Here is an 18981-nt window from a genome sequence, read left to right as displayed (position 1 = left end):
TATGGTAACATATGACACCATCGATTAACACGACCTTCAAGGGTGAGGAAGAAAGCCACACAAGCAAAATTTTCATCATCAATTTCGTAATATTCACAAAATTTAAGAAAATTAGAGATGTGCTCAGTTATGGATGTTCCATCCTCACCATCAAACTTTAATTGAGACAAGTGATAAAGAGGCTCATCAGGGATTAAAAGTTTACAAAGGGATAGGTTAGAAAAACACCCGAGAGTATAACTTGAGGATGAGCCATCTGAGATAAAAGGTTCAAAACATAGTCAACGAACACAACTTATCACATGCCCCTCCTTCTAGAGCCAATTTGTTGATGGTGCTGAAAATTCATCAACCAAAGGGGGTCTCCCCGATGTGAAGTCCCAATTAGACCTCACACTATTTGGAGTAGGAGCCCCATCCGGAGTATCGGCCCAACTGTGATGTATTGTTGTAGATTTCCCTTGGCTACAAAGTTCATCACAAGAGAGTAATAAACAAGTATCTTCGGATCAGCAAGTGAGTATGCCTTGTGAAATGTTCAGTTGCGGAAAGTATCAAGGTCCATCTATCGAAAGGGGAGAGAAAAATGGGCCCTTTAAAGACAAGTGATAGTACTAATCTAGAAAAGGCACAAGAGCACATACATAAGAATGAATTGTTGATCAACTAACAAAATAATTCACAAGGAAGCAATGATTGCTAAAGCAAATACAACACATCTTCAACAAGATAAGTACCAAAGCCACCGAAATAGTTCAATTTTCTTAGTACATGTCAGAAACAACATACATCGCAAACATTCAAAGAACAATCTTACAATATTCACGGCATATGCATGAAAGTGTGTCGAATCAACGAGCTTCTAAATTAAGTAAAAGTTTCAAGATACATCAAGGCAATGAAAACCACTAGCCCCAAAAGTGGAGCATTAGAGCAATCACTTCCTCCTTAGGCTACAACTAAGCGACCTATGGATTGGTCGGGAATATTTTCACTCCCTTGGGTCAATTAACTGGGAGGCCAGTGAGTCTAGTTGGGGAGCTTGGTTCTAAGGCATAGAGTGATCACTTGGAGAAAATTTTGGTCGGGGACACTGATTTTGTGATCTCTCCCTTAGGCAATTGCTGAGATACCTATGGATTGGTCATGGAGATTGTTCTCGAGTTCTCGACCTTAAGTCATGGATCGAGAGACTATATAGTCGATGATTAAGATAGGGATTCCTCTTTAGGTCATGAACCGTGAGACCTTGTTTGTGGTCGGGGAGATGGGCCCTGTGCATATGATTGGTTTGGCCTCATTGATTGATCCCTTTGGTCAATTGGGCACTGACCTAGATGCCATTAGGTTTTGGCTTATGGGATGTGTTGGCTGATATGTATCATTCCTTATGACGAGAACTAATGATCTCTCGCTTAGGCAATGGCTAAGAGACCGATAGTTTGCTAGAGGAGATTGATCTTGATAAAGAGACTTGTACTTGTGATCTCTCCATTAGGTTGTCGCTGAGAGACCTATGGATTGGTCGGGGAGATTGATATTCAAAGAGAATGAAAAGTACCTCCCTAGCTAAAAGGGAATGTTGAAAAATTGGTAGCTATGGTGGGTGTTTTCATTGGCAAATCATTGGAGAAATTATGAATTTTACATGTTAACGAAGTTGGCCTTCAATGCACAAGTCAACTCCACATGTGGAAAAGCCACATCTTAAGACACATATAAATACAAGTTCGTTGGAGCTTATGTTGGTATTACAACACTCACACATTCGATCTAAAATAGCAAGAAGAAGTTCAAACGTGCAAAAAAGTCAAAGAAGCCTTTATGTTTTGCGTTGACCAACGATTATTATTTTGTTTGACCAATTTTGAATTGATAGAGATAGCTTATGTTTGACCAATTTTGACTTGATAGAGATAGCTTATGTTTGACCAATGTTGACTTGATAGAGATAGCTTATGTTTGACCAATGTTGACTTGATAGAGATAGCTTTTGTTTGGCCAAGTTCTTTGACTATTTCGGAGGCCGAATATTCCAAGGATCCGTATGACCAAGATTCTACTTCTACTCAAGGTTGTTACCGCAGGTTGACTGCAAGTCAAACTTCAGACTTTGACCAAGAATTTCGGGAGTTTGATGACTATCGCCTCGACAGATTTTTAGCCCTCTATTGCAAACTTGACTTTGACCACCGTTGATTGCACTCTCTCTACTTTGACTGCTTCGACCTGGTTTTGTTGACGTCAAAATTTGGAATCTTGCTGGAATATTCTCATGCATTTTTCATGGACTGAATTTCCATCTCATAAGGAAACATTGGTTGGGTTTTCCCTTGTGGGTTTGCATTGACTAATTGCCTAATTTCTAGTGTCTCGTGTCCCTATTGAAGAAAGTGGATGGTTGAAGTTTTTCATGCATCCCTACTTAATGATTGGAATGCTAAAAAAAGATTAATTGTATCATTGGAAGCAACTATCAAATTTGAAAATCTATACTAGTCTTGATTGCACTAGAAAATCAACAAGGAGGTCACACTCGACTAGACACAAATGAAATCCCCCAAGCGAAGTATGGGAACAACGATACAATCAATAGTATTCAATCATCTAGCTTGGTCTGTAATTCATATTAGTATGCCGCAAAAATGAAATGAAAGCACATGGTTACAAAAATGGTCAGTGTACCTTCTAACCAATGTTGCATGACTCATACTTGAATAAGACTCGTCTAGCTATTTACTTGATGACCCGTATAAGACTCATATAAAACTCGGAAAAATACAAGAAAATAAACTAAAAAAACTATCTCCAAAAAAAAAATATGAATTTTGAGTGGTTCCACAAGTCTTATGTGAGTCACATGTAGTTCTTCAAGGGTTCAATACAAGTAGACAAGTTCTATGAGGGTTTGGACGAGTACGGGTAGAGGCCGCGAGCCCTATGCGAGTGACCCGTCTCGCTATAGAACCTGTCAAGACCCTCGGGTATTCACTAGTCTTACAAGAGTCGTACAACACTGCTTCTAACAAATCACCCACCCTGCTTCAAGAAGTACACTATATAGGAGAGAGCACTAAAAAGAGCACAGGTGGACAGTTCTAAAGTAAATTATCTATTTATCATCATAGAGTAGTTGGCTTCCTAGCAGACCAAAGGGGAAAAAGTATTTTTACTATGAGTTACCCACTTTTGGTGGGTAACTAGAAGCATCGATAAAGTGCATATCCAAATGTAGTATGGCATGGGAAAAGATCTTTCCTAGAACAAGGAAAGGAAAAGAAAACTTGGTCCAAAACCAAATTTAGAAAGCCCAACAAATTGTGGTAGCGGTCCCTTTTAAGCAATATAGTCAAAAACCAACATGTTTGAATTGCAACTCTACATGTTTGAGGACTATACGACAACAAGGACTTATATTAGGGAAGACAAGGTGGCGAGGAATGAGGTAGTTAATTTGGAAATATCAACGTTCTTTTAAACATAAACTATTGGGGTGGATTATGCCCCAATTTCAAAAAGGTTTGGATATCAAGACCAAGCTCCAAAATGCTACCATGACAAATGTTGCATGCACGTTTTTTTGTAGGGATGAAATGGTTGTGCAAGTCTTCTCAAGATCCCTACCTACCAAGGTTTTTGGGTTTTCATGTTGAGAATGGCCCTCTAGTTTGGGAAACTTTATGGGACAAGTGCAAAGTTTTATGGCAAGAAATCAATGGCTTGCTACTTGCTTTTTGTGGGAATATCAATGTAAAGCTACATTTCATGACAACAATTCACATATTAGCTTAGGGAAGTTTAAGATATTTAAGGGGGAATCAACTTTCTTAGTTAAATCCAAATTAAATTTTCTCCATAAATATGTTGAATCCCTTCCTATGGGATCACAAGCTTATGCTACCACTTTTAGCTAGCTTAGGGAAAAAATTTCCATGTAATCTTTCTTATACTTTTGATGATAATCATGAGAGATGAAAGATAAGAAAAATACTTTATTATTCAAGAATCTAATTGATACAATGGGATTGATCACGTTTATTCACAACTTACATAGGTGTACTACAAAATTCACTGGACTTTTTCTCAACTAATGAATTAATTTCATTGATTAAATTATAGAATTCATTGTATTTCCTACATTATAACATCACACTTCAATGTTATCAATTTATACCACCATTCTCCTATATCATAATTATACCATAGAGTTATACTCCAACCAATGTTATCAAAATCGAACCAGCAATCGTACCGAAAAGCCTTGTGGACCGAGAACTGGTTGGAACCAGACCGAAACTGGTAAAAAACTAGAAGAAAACCGATTTACCAAAAACACATCAAATATTCATATTTTAAAGAAAAACATATATGTTCATGTGCATCCATATGAATCCAAACCATTTATACACAAGTATGCAAAAGTTCTCATTTACATAGCATGTAAGGGTGCACATAACCAAAATAGCATCGAGTGCAATCCATCTCTGAACCAAAAATGCATCAACAAATAGGCTCTAGATGAGGTCTAGCATCCAAAAAAATTCATGCTACAACAAATGCCTACATATCATCAAAATCATTGCCTATATTGAGGTCTTCTCCATCAATATAACCATTTAGGCATTAAAATATGATAGAAAAACACAGCCTGTCATGTGAAGATTTTGTTTAAATGATGAATATTTTTAGTAGAGTCATGATAGAGGAGTTCGACAACCAATGCCACTAACATCAAAATACATAGAGGGTTTGGTACTCTTTAATAAATACTAGTTCCATACCCTCGTACATGACAAAATCAAATGAAAACGTTGCAATCCCCCCAATCTTGAAACCCTGAAAAACTGTTAAGTCTGCTGGATTTGGAGTGAAACTAAAATTCTACTTTCTCCATATGAAATCCAATGAGGTTGAAACCACTCTCAAACATCCTGAGTCATTTCATGGTAATGATAAAAATTTAAGTAAAAGGATGAAAATAAAAATTGAAGGAAAATGTCACTTTATTTTAAGAATTTAACATTGCCATGAATTGCTTAGCAATACTAGGGTAGTAGGCTTGAATATTAGGATATCCTATGGGAGAGTAAGAAGTGGGCTAACCAAATCAAAAAGTTAAAAGTTAAAAAAAAAGGCAATTTTTTTCTGGACAAAACCAGTCACGAATCTATCGGCTAAGTGAAATAGGACGGTTCGGACCGGTTTTGGGCCAAAAAAGGCCAGATCGGACGGTTTTGGTCCGATTCTGATAACATTGCCCCCAACAACCTTATTCTTCGATTGTTGCAACTCTTTATCCTGTGACGTAACTCTTTCTTTCGTGAAGAAACTTCCAAACAATGATTTCCCTCCGAAAATAGCAATTGGAAAAATCACAACAATCATTTATGGAGTGCATCTGCAAGAGTAGATGGTGCAAAAGACATGACCATACTCATTAATCAACATTAAGTACATTATTCTTACTTTTAAGAAATTAAACTTTGAACTTTCGAAATTTTACGTGACATTTTGTCACTAAAATTTCCTAAGATAATCGCCTAAACCATATTGAATGCTCATCAAATGAGACCTACAAAATTGTGTTTTTCAAACTTGTTACTCGAAATAAATAATTATAATGTAGCAAACCCTTACACCCCTATGTTCACAAATTGCACTACCATTGTCTCAGTTTTAAGCACTTTGGGGCTATGTTTTTAACATAATTTACAGCATAAGGGTAAACTAGTGCCATCTTGTAATTCAATTCTAGTTTTAACTATATCAAACAATCTCCTCTCCATAAAACAATTGTATCAAAATATCTTTGGCACAATTCTTAGCAAAAAAAATGTGCACAAGCTACAAAGTTTCGAAATATCTAGATCATAGTTTTAAAAACCGTTCCGGTCCAACCGGTTACCGGCCTAACCGGCCGGTTGGGAGGCTCACCGGTCAGAACCGGTGAAAAAACCCGGTTTACAGCACCCTTTGCCCGGAAAATTGCCCTAACCGGTAAAAACCGGCCGGTTTAGGGCGGAACCGGCCGGTTTATTGCTAACCGGCCGGTTTATGGACAGGCCGCCGGTCAAGCAAAAAGCGCAGCGGTTTTTTGGAACTGAGGGCGGTTTAGGGGTTTTGGGGGTGAGGGAAAGGGATTTTCCCTCCAAAAACACCCTCACACTTGCTATAAGACACCCCTCTCACTCTCATTTGTCTCACACAACTGATTTGGAGTGTTTGTGAGTGTTTGTGAGCTTGGAGAGTGTGGAGTTTTTGCTGAAGTAGTCATCTTGGAGTTGGAGTTGGAGCTATTTTGGAGATAGTGTGTAGCTGTCAGTGGAGTTGCCATCATCAAGAGGAGGCTAAGGGAGCTACTTTGCATTTCCAGGTAAGGATTTGCACTTGATAATTCCTCATTTGGGTCTGCTGTCCATGAATTATTTTTTTTGTGCTATAAACTTCTCACTTCAATGATCTATCATCTATGCTAAGCCTATGAACTCTCTAGCTCTATGCTATCAAATTTTGTAGCTTGCATGTGCATTTTTTTTCCTACATTTATCATTGGTTTTCCATGTTCCTTAGCTGCAATATTTTTTTTTTAAATGGCAGATTTATTTGCAAATTGTTATTATTTCAAGCAAACATGGCTCCAAAAGGAAAGGACAGTGCATGGGCTCATTGTGATGTAATTGAGGGAAAAATGATATGCAAATTATGCCATAAATCTATTGGAGGTGGGGGTATTCTTAAGTTGAAACAACACTTGGCTGGGGTAAGAGGCCAAGTAAAGCCATGTGATGCACCAAAAGAACTGTTAGGTCCTATTAGGGCAGAATACATTGCCAAGCTTGAAAAATTTTATGAGGATAAGGCTAGGGAGAAGGCCATCCAAGATGAAATTGCAAGGAAGAGGGAATTAATGGAAACCATGAATCTTATGAAACAGAGTGGGTATGATGATTATGAGATTCAAGACTCCACTTCTATCCCTTCCACCAATGACCCCTTTCACTATGTTCATCCTTCTGTTGGAGTTGGCCAACCATCAAAAGGACCAAAGAGACCAAACATCCAAAGTTATTTCTCATCTTCTGCCACCATTGCTTCTTCTAAATCTAATCCCACTTCCTCCCAGCCAAGTTCTCAACCCACTTTGGATCAGCATTGGAAAAAACAATGCAAAGAAACTTCTCACCAATACATTGCTAGATGGTGGTATGATTCAGATATCCCATTTAATGCTGCTCGCTCACCTTATTACCAAGCTATGTGGGACTCTGTTATAGCTGCAGGAAAGGGCTTCAAAGGCCCTAGTATGCATGACTTGAGGGGAGCTCTTTTGCAAAAAGAGATATCTTCCATTGATGAGTATTTGACTGAGTTTAGAGAGTCATGGGTCAAAACAGTTGTTCCATTATGTCAGATGGATGGACCGATGGAAAGAACCGCAGTATCATTAATTTCCTTGTTTCTTGCCCTCAAGGAACCATGTTTTTGAAATCAGTTGATGCATCTGATAGGGTAAAGGATGCAAGCCTTCTATTTGAGCTTTTGGATAACATTATTCAGGAAGTTGGGGAGCAGCATGTTGTGCAGGTCATCACTGATAATGCCTCAAACTATGTTCTTGCTGGAAAGATGCTTGAGGCCAAATATAAGACCATATTTTGGACTCCATGTGCTGCACATTGCATAGACCTCATGCTTGAGGATATAGGCAAGGTGGAGTGGGTAAAAAACACTGTAGAGCATGCCAAGTGCATTACAAAATACATTTACAACCACTCATGGGTATTGAGCCTAATGAGGAAACACACTGGAGGCAAAGAGCTTGTTAGGCCTGCAATTACGAGATTTGCAACTCACTTCCTCACGTTGCAATGTCTCAATGGTCAACATAGAAACTTGCAGAAAATGTTTTCCTCTGATGAATGGTCTGAATCTCGGTGGGCTCGTAGACCAGATGGAAAAGACACCAAAAAGAAAGTGTTAGACACTTATTTTTGGAAAAGGTCTGTAGAGCTTGTGAAAATTACCGAGCCCCTTGTTAAGGTGCTAAGGTTGGTGGATGGGGAAAGATTGGCCATGGGCTACATTTATGAAGCTATGGATCAGGCAAAGGAGCAGATACGGGCAGCTTACAATGACAGGTTAGCTAAATATGGCCGTATATGGGAGATCATTGATAACAGATGGAACAATCAACTCCATCGTCCTATACATGCAGCCGGGTATTTTTTGAACCCAAGGTATCACTATAAAAATCGGCTAGGAGATCAGCATGATGGGGAGGTCAGAGCTGGATTGATTGATTGCTTGGAGCGCATGGTCCCTAACCATGTAGACCAGTTGGATATACATAGACAGCTTACTATTTTCAATCAAGCAAGTGGTACTTTTGGCAAAAACTTGGCAAAGATGGCAAGAGATGTGGACCAACCAGGTAAGCAATTCCAATTTCCATTTTGTTTTTCATTTCAAGTTAAAATTGTTTACGTTCTTTACAATTCAAATTATAAACTAAGTTACTAATTATTGTCTTTTTCTTTGCAGCACATTGGTGGGAGTCATTTGGTGGCCAGTGTCCTCAATTGCAAAGGTTTGCAATTAGAGTCCTCAGTCAAACTTGCAGTGCTTCAGGTTGTGAGCGCAATTGGTCTGTTTTTGAGCGCATACACACGAAGAAGAGAAATCGTTTGGAACAAAAACGGTTAAATGATCTTGTTTTTGTGCAATACAACCTTCGACTGAGGAGGAACCAAATGATGAGCAAATCACCTGATCTAGATCCCATTGTGTTGGACGATATTGATCCAACATCAGAATGGGTGGAGGAGACTGAAGATCCTGTGTTTGAGGCTGATTTTGATATCGACATGGCTTTAGCGGAGGATGAGGCAAATTATGTGGCGGCATCAGAACCAGGATCAGTAGCGGCATCAAGGAAAGGCAAGGAACCAATGGAAGGCACTAGTCGTGCAGGTCAACAAACTCGTGCTTCCACTAGGTCCACTTCTATTGTCATTGGTGGCATTGATACTGATGTTGCAGATGAGGCAGAGGCATCCTCAGACTCTGAACCAGATGATGTCTATGTAGCTCCTGATGATGATCCTGTGTCTAGTAGTGGTGATGGACTTGATGATTGATCATGTGTACACTGTAGACTTGTAGTAGGCCAATGGCCTCATAGCTTGCAGCATTGTTTTTGGACTTTATAGGCCATTTAGAGCCTCATTTCTTATGTATTTTGCTATTTTGTCGATGATATGTATTGCACTCGGTGCCATTTTGATATATTCACCTTTGCATGGTATATAAATGAGCAAACTTTGCATATTTTGTCTCTATTGGCTTGGAATCATGGTTTTACATCTTAAAAATAGTTTTGTTTCATTAAAAATTAATTATTTAATGTATTTTTTAAAAACCGGTTCATTTAGACCAAACCAGTCCCGGTTAGACCGGTTCCGGTCGGTAAACCGGTTAGCTAGGTGGACCGGTTCGGTCACCGGTTCCGGTTTTAAAAACACTGATCTAGATCTCAATTTAGCTCAAGAACTCTAAAAAATATCAACTTAAAACATATTGTCGATGAAGTTACTTACCAATATCTATATGTTGTTGAATACTTCCTCCCTCTTCTCTACATACACCCAAATACATATTGAAGCAAAGAGCCCATACACCTTTCATTCCAAATATATAGATCTCAATTTAGCACTAAAACTTTAAAAAATCTCAACTTACAAAATATTGTGGATAAAGTTACTAATTAATATCTATATGTTGTTTAATACTTCCTCCCTCCTCTCTAAATACACCCAAATACATATTGAAGCAAAGTCCCCAAACACCTTTCAGAATCTTAATGCATGCATCCTTGAGAGATACATCGATCTATACAAAACCCATTCCAAAATCAACAAAGACGGATTATCACATTGTTAGTTTTTGTAGCATCAGATGTGCTTTAGCCACGAATTTGGTGGAGAGGCTAGAATACATGAGATCTCCAAGACCCAGAAATCGATTCTGAAAATTCAACCTAAACATGGCTTAATTAGATTATTAGTCAATTTTTAAATATTTTCGAAGTCCAAACTTAAGGAATATGGCCAATTAATCAGTATTAATTAAGTCAAACTGAGAATCATCTAGAAACTAACATGGATCAATTCCAGGATGATCCTAGCCATCGATTAAGTTTGAATCTTGGTCGTTGGTGCTCCAATAGTGGATTATAAGAGGAAGTTGATGGGCACTTGAAGAATACACTTAAGTACACCATAAATTTGATTTCCTTGGTAGATCGATTTCCAGAATAACAGCAGTCAATTGTTGGAGAGACAAAGATTGAAGCACTGAGTGAGGGGCAGGGACAGTCAGTCCAGAGGAAGATTTCCAGATCCGGAGAGGCAACAACGAGAGGGCTGAGTAATTCCCAGTGAGCCAGCGCAGAGGACTATGCAGTTGCTTCAGATTGGCAATTCAATTTAGCTGAGGAAAAAATCGTTCTCAGTTCCAGAGGTCGGGCGGAGCTTCCAGAGTGTCGAAGAGACGAATTCCTCAACAACAACAGGCAAGACGACTTCATTAGAGACTGGTTGGAGGCTTGACTTCAAAGAAACTACGCAGAGCAACGCATATACTGACGTAGAGGGTCCAGGAGGCCGAGTTTTTTAAAGGCAGGTTGTGTTGGGATTGCTGTGGAAGAAGGGTAATTCCCTTCAATAATTTTGCCCATATTTTCTTGTTGTGGATTGCCAGTTTCAAGAATCCATATTGTACTCATATTTTCACTGATGCATAGTAAAATAAAAGCTTCATTTGTTGCACGTTTTCCCGCATTGGGTTTTTCTGGGGACTTCTGTCCAAACATAATGGTGTTATTTTTATGCGTGTGCTAGTACTTTCTCAGTTCCAGCGTTATTTATTTCCGAAGTTTCTATTTGTGAAGATTGTAGTGTATTTATTTCGACGTTATTGTAGCAATAAACTGAATAACTAATTTATTAGTTAGAAGAAATAATAACAGTTGCTGCAATATGAATCCGGTTTTCGAAATTTTCATATGTGCCACCCACAACACCTCCTGGAACCCAAAAGAAAATCCACCCTCCAAAAAAAGACACCAAAAGACAAATAAAATAGCATCAATAGAAATTTCCAACACTAGACACCCTAGTTGATATCATTACATGTAATATTCAACAACTCATCAACTAGAGAATCTATTGTGCAATAATTTGTATTATATGGATAGCATTCAAAATCGTCGGTTCAAACCATAAATCGTTCAAACCAGTCAGTTCGTTGACCCAGGCAAATTGAGTTATCCAAGCGGACTCCACGGTTTTTTTGTCTGACCGAGTATAAACAAGCAAGCTTATGACAAAACCGGTCAATTTTCCCATAAATTACTCTGTTTTGTCATAAACCGATCAATTTATTGCCAGGTAAATCGCAAACCCCACAAAACACTGTTTTATGAGTTTTGAAGTAGTTTTGAGGGAAACTTGGGGTTATTTCCTACCAAAAACAAGCCCTCTAAGAAAAGCATGCCTCCCCTCTCGTTTGCCTCACACATCTCAACCCTAGCAACGTTGGCAGTCAATGGTAATGCCAAATTCCTAAAGTAACTTTTTACTTCAATTTTTAACATTACCATGAAATGACTCACGATGTTTGAGAGTGGTTTCGACCTCATTGGATTTCATATGGAGAAACTAGAATTTTAGATTTCTCTCAAAATTCTAGAGACTTAATGGTTTTCAGGATTTCATGGTTTGGGGGTTTGCAATGTTTCCATTTGATTTTGTCATGTGTGAGGGTATGAGATTAGCATTTGATCAAGAACATGAAGCCCTTTAAGTACCTTGATGTTGTTGGCATTGATTGTTGAACTTTGTTGATGTTGGTGGTATTGATTATTGAACTCGTATACCATGGCCTTAAAAAAAATGTACCCTCCAATCAAAGCAAAATAATTGGTTAGGCATGCTAAGCTTTTTCTACCATATTATGAAGTTGAGGAGATCAACCCTTCACTCAAACCAAAATCATTGGTTAGGCATGTTAGATTTTTCAATTTTTATCATATTATAAGGTTGAGCAATACAAGTCTGAGACTTTGAGCTAGATGATGTTTATGTATGTTAAATTATGGTATGTTCTATGCTTAGAGCAGTTTACTTATTTTCTTTAATATTATCCACAAAATGGCAATCACATGTGCATAAAGTAAAGTGCAGATAGAACATTAAACGATCAACAGAGAAAACAAGCCAAGACAAGAGACACAAGATGTGGCGGCTAGCCAAGGACAAACCCTAATATGGGGAAACCCTTTGATCAAATCTTCTTTTATCTTCAATAGTTCAACAAGAGAAATAGTACAAAATCTGATTTCTGAAATTTTATATCAACAGCAGCAAACCCTAGATCAGCAAAGTCAAATGAGTGAAAATTGACCTCCAATATGCTTGGTCATTTTCCAGTCAACTTTCCCTTGAACAGCCTGAAGAAGCAGCCCTAGAACAGCCCCAAAAGTTCAGTCAAAGTGCAGATTTCTGAAGTTGACTGCAGCCCTAAACTAGGGCAGTCAATACCGGTCAAATCTAAGTTCAAATCACCTCGATTTTTGTGCCAAAAATTGTGGCATGCCTAGGAGGGGCAACCACACCTAATCTGCACTCCTTATAGGGTCAACGCTGGTCAATGCTGGTCAAAGATGCTTGTTGTCATGTTTCTGTGTCCTTTTTGTCCTAGGATGACTTCCTTTTCATCCACACGTGTGAGAGAGAGAGAGACTCTTTCTGCACAGGAGAGAGAGAAATGTGTGTAAGAGTGAAGTGTCCAAATGAGGAAAAGAGCTCCTTGTATTTATATGCAAAACGTCGAGGCTGAATAGACATCACTGTTGGGCTTCTGAGCCTACATAAGTTGTTGGCCGACTTTGATAATTTTTCCATAATCAAAATAAATTCATATCTCCATAAATACTTATCGGAATTGGATGATCTTTAGATCCATCCTACACCTCTCGATGAGAGGAATCTAGGAAAATATCGGTAATCACAAAAAAGGTGATCCACATGGAGTTTGGCCCTAGTTGCCAATTTTAACAATCTATCTCTTGCTGAAGATCCCATTTCCAGTAGCATTGAATCAATGATGAGTTTCATGAGTGATCATGTTGATCACTAATATGTAGACTTGTAGTAGGATAGTGGCCCCATAGCTTGTAGCATTGTTTTTGGACCCAAAGGCCATTTAGAGCCTCATTTATTATGTATTTTGACGCTGATATGTATCGCACTCAGTGACATTTTCATATATTCACCTTTACATGGTATACAGATAAAAAAACATTGCACATTGTGTCTCTATTGGTTTGCAATCATGGTTTTAAAACTTAAAAATAGTTTTCCAATAAAAATTAATCATTTCATGCATTTTTTAAAGATTGGTTCATTGAGATCTGACCAATCCCGGTTTGACCAGTTCTGGTTTGAAACCCGGTTTGATTGGTGGACCGATCCGACTAATGGTTTCGATTTTGAATACTAGGGTTATATGCATGCATGTCAAATAATAGCCTTGCATGCTGGCAAAACATATCAAATGATTATTGATCCTTCATGCCCATAAATCATTTCTAGTGATAATACAAAGATAGTATGAAGGCTTTATTCTCTAGCTAGCAATGATTTCTCAAGTTTCATAGTTGGGGTGAATGAGAGATGACTTGCAAGGACGAACACCTCATAACTTTTAAAGGCCAAAAGGGACATAGGGCATCCCCATAAAGATATTTATATATAGATAGACATAGATAAATAGATAGATAGAAATATAGGGATATATATATATATATATAGTATTACTGCTTGTCCATGAAACTTGACAAAATGTTGAACTATATCTACCTTTTCTACCCTATTCAAGGAGCTGACAAATTGGAGGAGTCTTGATCACAATTAAAATTTTGCAATGTTTTGCAAAGCCATGAGGTCATCCTTTAGAAGCTCAATACCTACAATTGTATAATATAAACAACCACAATTTTATACTATAAATATATAGTGCTACCAAAAGCCCTATTACAAATACTATTTATTATATACTCTTATGTCTTGCCTCTTCACCCTACAATTATGAATCTCAAAACCAATACGTCTACTACATGTCACCTACATTTTGTTTAGTTTTTACTGCAACTTCAAACAACAAGTTTTCAATGAGAATAACCACCATCTAAGCGAAAAAATACACAATTGTCTTAAATCTATCTAGAAGCCCATATGGGCACCAGGATAAATAGAAAGAAATGAAATGTTATATTCTTATATTCAAGGACGCAAAACATCACTAGATATTTTATGCATCATCACACAACTTACAAGATCAAAAGTAATAATATTGAAAGCCACATTGGATGAATTGTCACACAATTTAGAAGATCAAAGGACATCAGAATTTTCCCAACATTAGGTATGTCCCTAGGACATATGAGGTACATCTTAGACAGACAAAACATTGTCTATCATTCGTTGATGGAACAAAAGAGATAGAACTAACGCATCCCACACCCTTGACACATTCTCATGATTCACAAAGGACATTGTCTATCATTCGTCGATGGAACAAAAGAGATAGAAGTGACACATCCCACACCCATGACACATTCCCATGGTTCACTACTTAATCATTGTATCAATAATATTCTTATCACTCCAAAAGTAATAAGATTGGAAGCCACATAAAACTCTATATACACTCATAACTATAAGCAAATATCTATCTTTGAATGTTATCTATGATTTCTTTGTCAACTATGCTTTTTCATGGAATCCAATATAAAATAAATATTGTACTTCCACAGAAATATGCATACATTCCTATATGTGTAATTTTTGTAGTTGTTTCCGATGTTTTCTAAAATACTAATGTATCCAAAAGAAACCCCATATTTTCATTCTTATCAATAAGTGCACCCTAAGATCTTGGATCTCTACATTAACTACAATGATATTCAATATATCCCTCCAATACTTTTATAACGATCTAAAATATCCTTGTAAATGAATCAATAGTGCTAGGAATCTATGACTCCAGTAACTTCCCTAATGAAAAAGAACACTTCAGTAGCTTATTTGAACATTTATCTATGTATAGAGCACTTACCGCAAAAGATCATCATCACCTTCACCAAACTCATACTTCTCATCTTCTTCTTCAACTGTATCATCCTCACTATCACTGCAAATAAGTGCTTCACTACCATTTTGATCATAGTAAATTCGTCTTCTTCCAAGCACAGATTGGTCATCAGCCATTCTTTGGTTCCTGTCCAACAAACCCAAATTACAAGTAGCCAAAGGGAAATGTCTGTAATATGCATAAACCACAAGACAATATAATATGCTAAACAATACTATATATGGAATCTGTAGGCTCAACACAGATAAAATCTTATGCAACACCAAAATTATCTCTCGTCAACCATTGTTGATAGATGTTATTGCCAAGAAAGCTATGACATGAATAAGGGAGATCCAGATAAAATGTTACATCTAGACAACTCTGACTGCAAGCAATGACTCTTTCTATTTCAAAATACATGGAACATATGCACAACAATGTACATCCAGCTGCTTATGTAAGGCAAAATTTATCTAAACACCAACAGTTATTCATATTCAAGCTCTTAGGTAAACACTGACATAGGTGGATTGAAGGGTGGGTCTGTTGCATGAAGCAGAAACCAATAAACAATGGAAGCTCTAGATCACACACTTGTGTTTTACAATCAGAGAGACTTAGTCTGCTTGATATGTGACACCATAATCAATCATACATGACAAATAACACAAACTTAACCACATGATAGCTTAAAGCAATTTTCAAAATACAAAGCTGTTACAATACTCAAATAACCCATTCAGATTGTTTATTGGCTCTGTAGATTATCAACATTTAACTCCCAAGTCAAGAAACATGACCATATAAATAATCACCTTGACAGCACGATATACATGGCCAAGCATAAAATATGTCAATCAAAGTTTGAGAAGCTATCTTCTTATAAGAAATTAATTATAGCTACAACATAGAAGAGAAACAGAAGAAACAATAGATGAAATTTTCAAAAAAATAGTCCAACGAAATTAGGCACAGAGAATACCCGAAATTGTGCTTCATTATTTGAGAGAAATATTACTTGAAACTCGTTCAAAGCAAAAATGACGAACAGCATTTCAATATCATTTATAGGCTACTAATTGTCCATAGCGAATAATCTTGAGAACTCCACAAAATCATTATTTTCTTGAACAAGGTTGTCTTCAAACATTTCTCTCCAGTGAAAACATTATAAGGACTAGATTTATTCTTTATCCTTGCACAAATTTACCAGGAAGACAATAACAACTTATCCACTAGAATTGCATTTGTAATTCATGATGCCATAAACATTGACCCTGTTGTGACTAACAAAAGGAAAGTTTGTGATAGAAGTACATGGCATTGGCAATCACAGCATAATTTTCTCACGGGGTTTCATGCTACAATACTAAGAATTAAAGAAAACAGGTGAACTTTTCAAATATTCAGAGGTACTAAATTCTACAGTCAATTTTAGAATTTCAAAAGCAACTACGAAAAATCCATATATATGTATATGTATATGCATGTGTGTGTATAGCATTGAACCTATTGTGACTAACAAAAGGAAAGTTTGCCACAGATATAGATGGCATTGGTAATTAGAGCATAATTTTCTCACGATGCTTCACACCACAATACTAAGAGTGAAGAAAATAGTTGAGCTGTTTAAATATTCAGAGGTACTAAATTGTATGGTCACTTTTAGAATTTCAAAATGGTATTTCAAAAGCATGAAAAATCCATATATACAGAAAAGGGCAAAAATACAGCAGTATAAGCGTGTAACTGCCGAAAAAGGATATTTCAACATATGCAGAACTTCAAAATTTATTTTTTATTTTTTTAGCTAGGCTAAGCCTAGGCCAGGGCCATCCCGTCTTATTGGATGGAAGAACAATCTAACCACAATGGGATGCTATCAACAAGACTGTGCGAAGCTCGGATGAGCTTGGATGCCCATTGGGATAGTTTAATTCCCCAAAAAGTGGCTTCCACCCTAAAACCCTCCTCATAAGGTTTGAACTTTGAACCTTACACCTAGTGAGGCGGCCTAAACCCCACTGAAACCAACTGGTCTACATTTCATGGGTCAAAACTTATTTTAAGGTTATCCACTATTACAAGACATTTTCCAAAATTACATAAAGATACAATTTTCGATCATCTTCTTTTGGTACCCAGACCAGCGGTGCCAACCCTTGTTCACTAAAGAAGCTCTCAAACTCTCGTCCCATTCACTTCAGCCTCCCTCTTAACTTGACACAACAAAAGTAACTACATCACTCTTTCTGGTACTCCCAGCAGGTAGGCACACCAAGAGGCAAGCATCCAGATGGCAGAAACATTCTATGTGACACCGTATCCATTTATCTATAGAAGACATTACGTCTTGCCACAGCAAGACCCATATGCAGTTGTCATCCTAGAAAAAACGAAAGTCTACACAGTACCAGCAGATAGTTGACTACTTTAGACCTTAGCAGCAGATAACATTGTCTAGGTAACAAAACATACCACAAGCCAATGCCTCCAACTCTTCCAGGTCTTCTAGTGAATCATCTCTCACAACTTTCTTCTCTACGGCATCAGATGTTATGAGAATCCGAACATTGACTCGTAGCTCGAGGGAGAGAAGTTGGTCCCCCTTTCCATACTCAACTGACAAAAATTGGAGATGTTACCACTCATGATGCACACAGACCTGTATCAGTGAAACTAAAATCATAATTTAAAGCACAATTTTTCGACTTTGAATTGGATCAAGCTCCAAACAAACCAGTCCAAAGCATGCCAATTCAACATGTGCAAAACTCGCAATTTTAGTACAGATTGTGATTTCAATTTGCGAGTCAACGATGGAATGAGATAATTTGTATATAAAAGCTTATTTTTATGAACTTTCTCCCATTTTTTCAAAGTAGAAACTTGCAGTTAGTGTTACTATTTAGTTAACTTTCTTAAGCAAATGCTTCCAGTTCACACTTCAGACTTGAGATACCTATTCATCCATGAGATTTTGGACATCTAATGAGGTTGTGCATTTTTTGCGCATGGATTTATTGAATATCAATGAAAATGCATTTTTTTTTCAAACTCTCTCTATATCTTTATTTTCTTGTACATGTAGTATTTCCCAATTTATTCCCAATTCAGTTCAAACACTTTGCTCTTTTCTCTTGCCAATTTTTTGTTGATTATGAGCTTAGCGAGTAGGTGACATTAATTTGTACCATGTTTTAAAGACTCTGATCAACAGACTGCGTTATGGAGGATTTTTTGCTTGGTGCCCATTCCTTCTAGATATTGATGCCTATTTTGTCAATGAGCACTATATTTGCATCAGTCGCATATGTAAGCCATGCTACATCAATAGGATATCGAATTGGATGAGAGCCTTGCATTCCTGGCCATCATATGATGTTACATGGATGAACTGGCTTGATTCCTAGAGCACTTGAGAAACCTCCTTCCACCAGCACTTATTCTCATCTTTAGGAGCACTATGCATATTCAAGGAGATTTGACTTGGCACATTGTTTGAGATCTTCATGATTATTTTAAGTGCACCACCTCATGTGTACATTTTCCCGGAGTGATCTATCTTTTCACCTTGTCTCAAGGAGATTTGATGGTTATGCAACGAAATATTTTGAGACCAACCATCCTTTGAGGAGGTTGTTATAACAACCAATGGACCTTTCTTGCACATTATTTATGAGATCAACTCTCTATAGGGGATTCGTTAGCATTAGCACGGAAAACTTCAGGGATTAATATTCGCAGACGGGCTAATTTTCCATGCTTTTTCAAAACAAAAACAAA

At 37.4% G+C, this 18981-nt stretch overlaps 2 protein-coding genes across 3 annotated transcripts in view; one reads left to right on the top strand and one right to left on the bottom strand.

Annotated features, from left to right (window-relative positions):
• Positions 1–18981, bottom strand: part of LOC149262702 (histone-lysine N-methyltransferase CLF-like) — a 287901-nt gene that overhangs the window by 153240 nt on the left and 115680 nt on the right. For both annotated transcript variants that reach the window (XM_089425080.1, XM_089425082.1), the window contains one exon: positions 15178–15339. In XM_089425080.1, the coding sequence (XP_089281206.1) occupies positions 15178–15339 (162 nt within the window). The remainder of the gene's footprint in view (positions 1–15177; positions 15340–18981) is intronic.
• Positions 7450–10999, top strand: LOC149262703 (uncharacterized). The gene is made up of 3 exons (XM_089442973.1): positions 7450–8431; positions 8542–8937; positions 10899–10999. Exons 1-3 carry the CDS (start codon positions 7477–7479, stop codon positions 10997–10999), a joined length of 1452 nt encoding a protein of 483 aa, XP_089299099.1. The 5' UTR covers positions 7450–7476.

The sequence above is a fragment of the Pinus tabuliformis genome, chromosome 6 (genome assembly GCF_031772625.1).
Source record: "Pinus tabuliformis cultivar Carrire ecotype Pingquan chromosome 6, CPIR1, whole genome shotgun sequence".
Classification (NCBI taxonomy): Eukaryota; Viridiplantae; Streptophyta; class Pinopsida; order Pinales; family Pinaceae; genus Pinus; species Pinus tabuliformis.
This window is presented reverse-complemented; position numbering and strand designations above follow the sequence as displayed.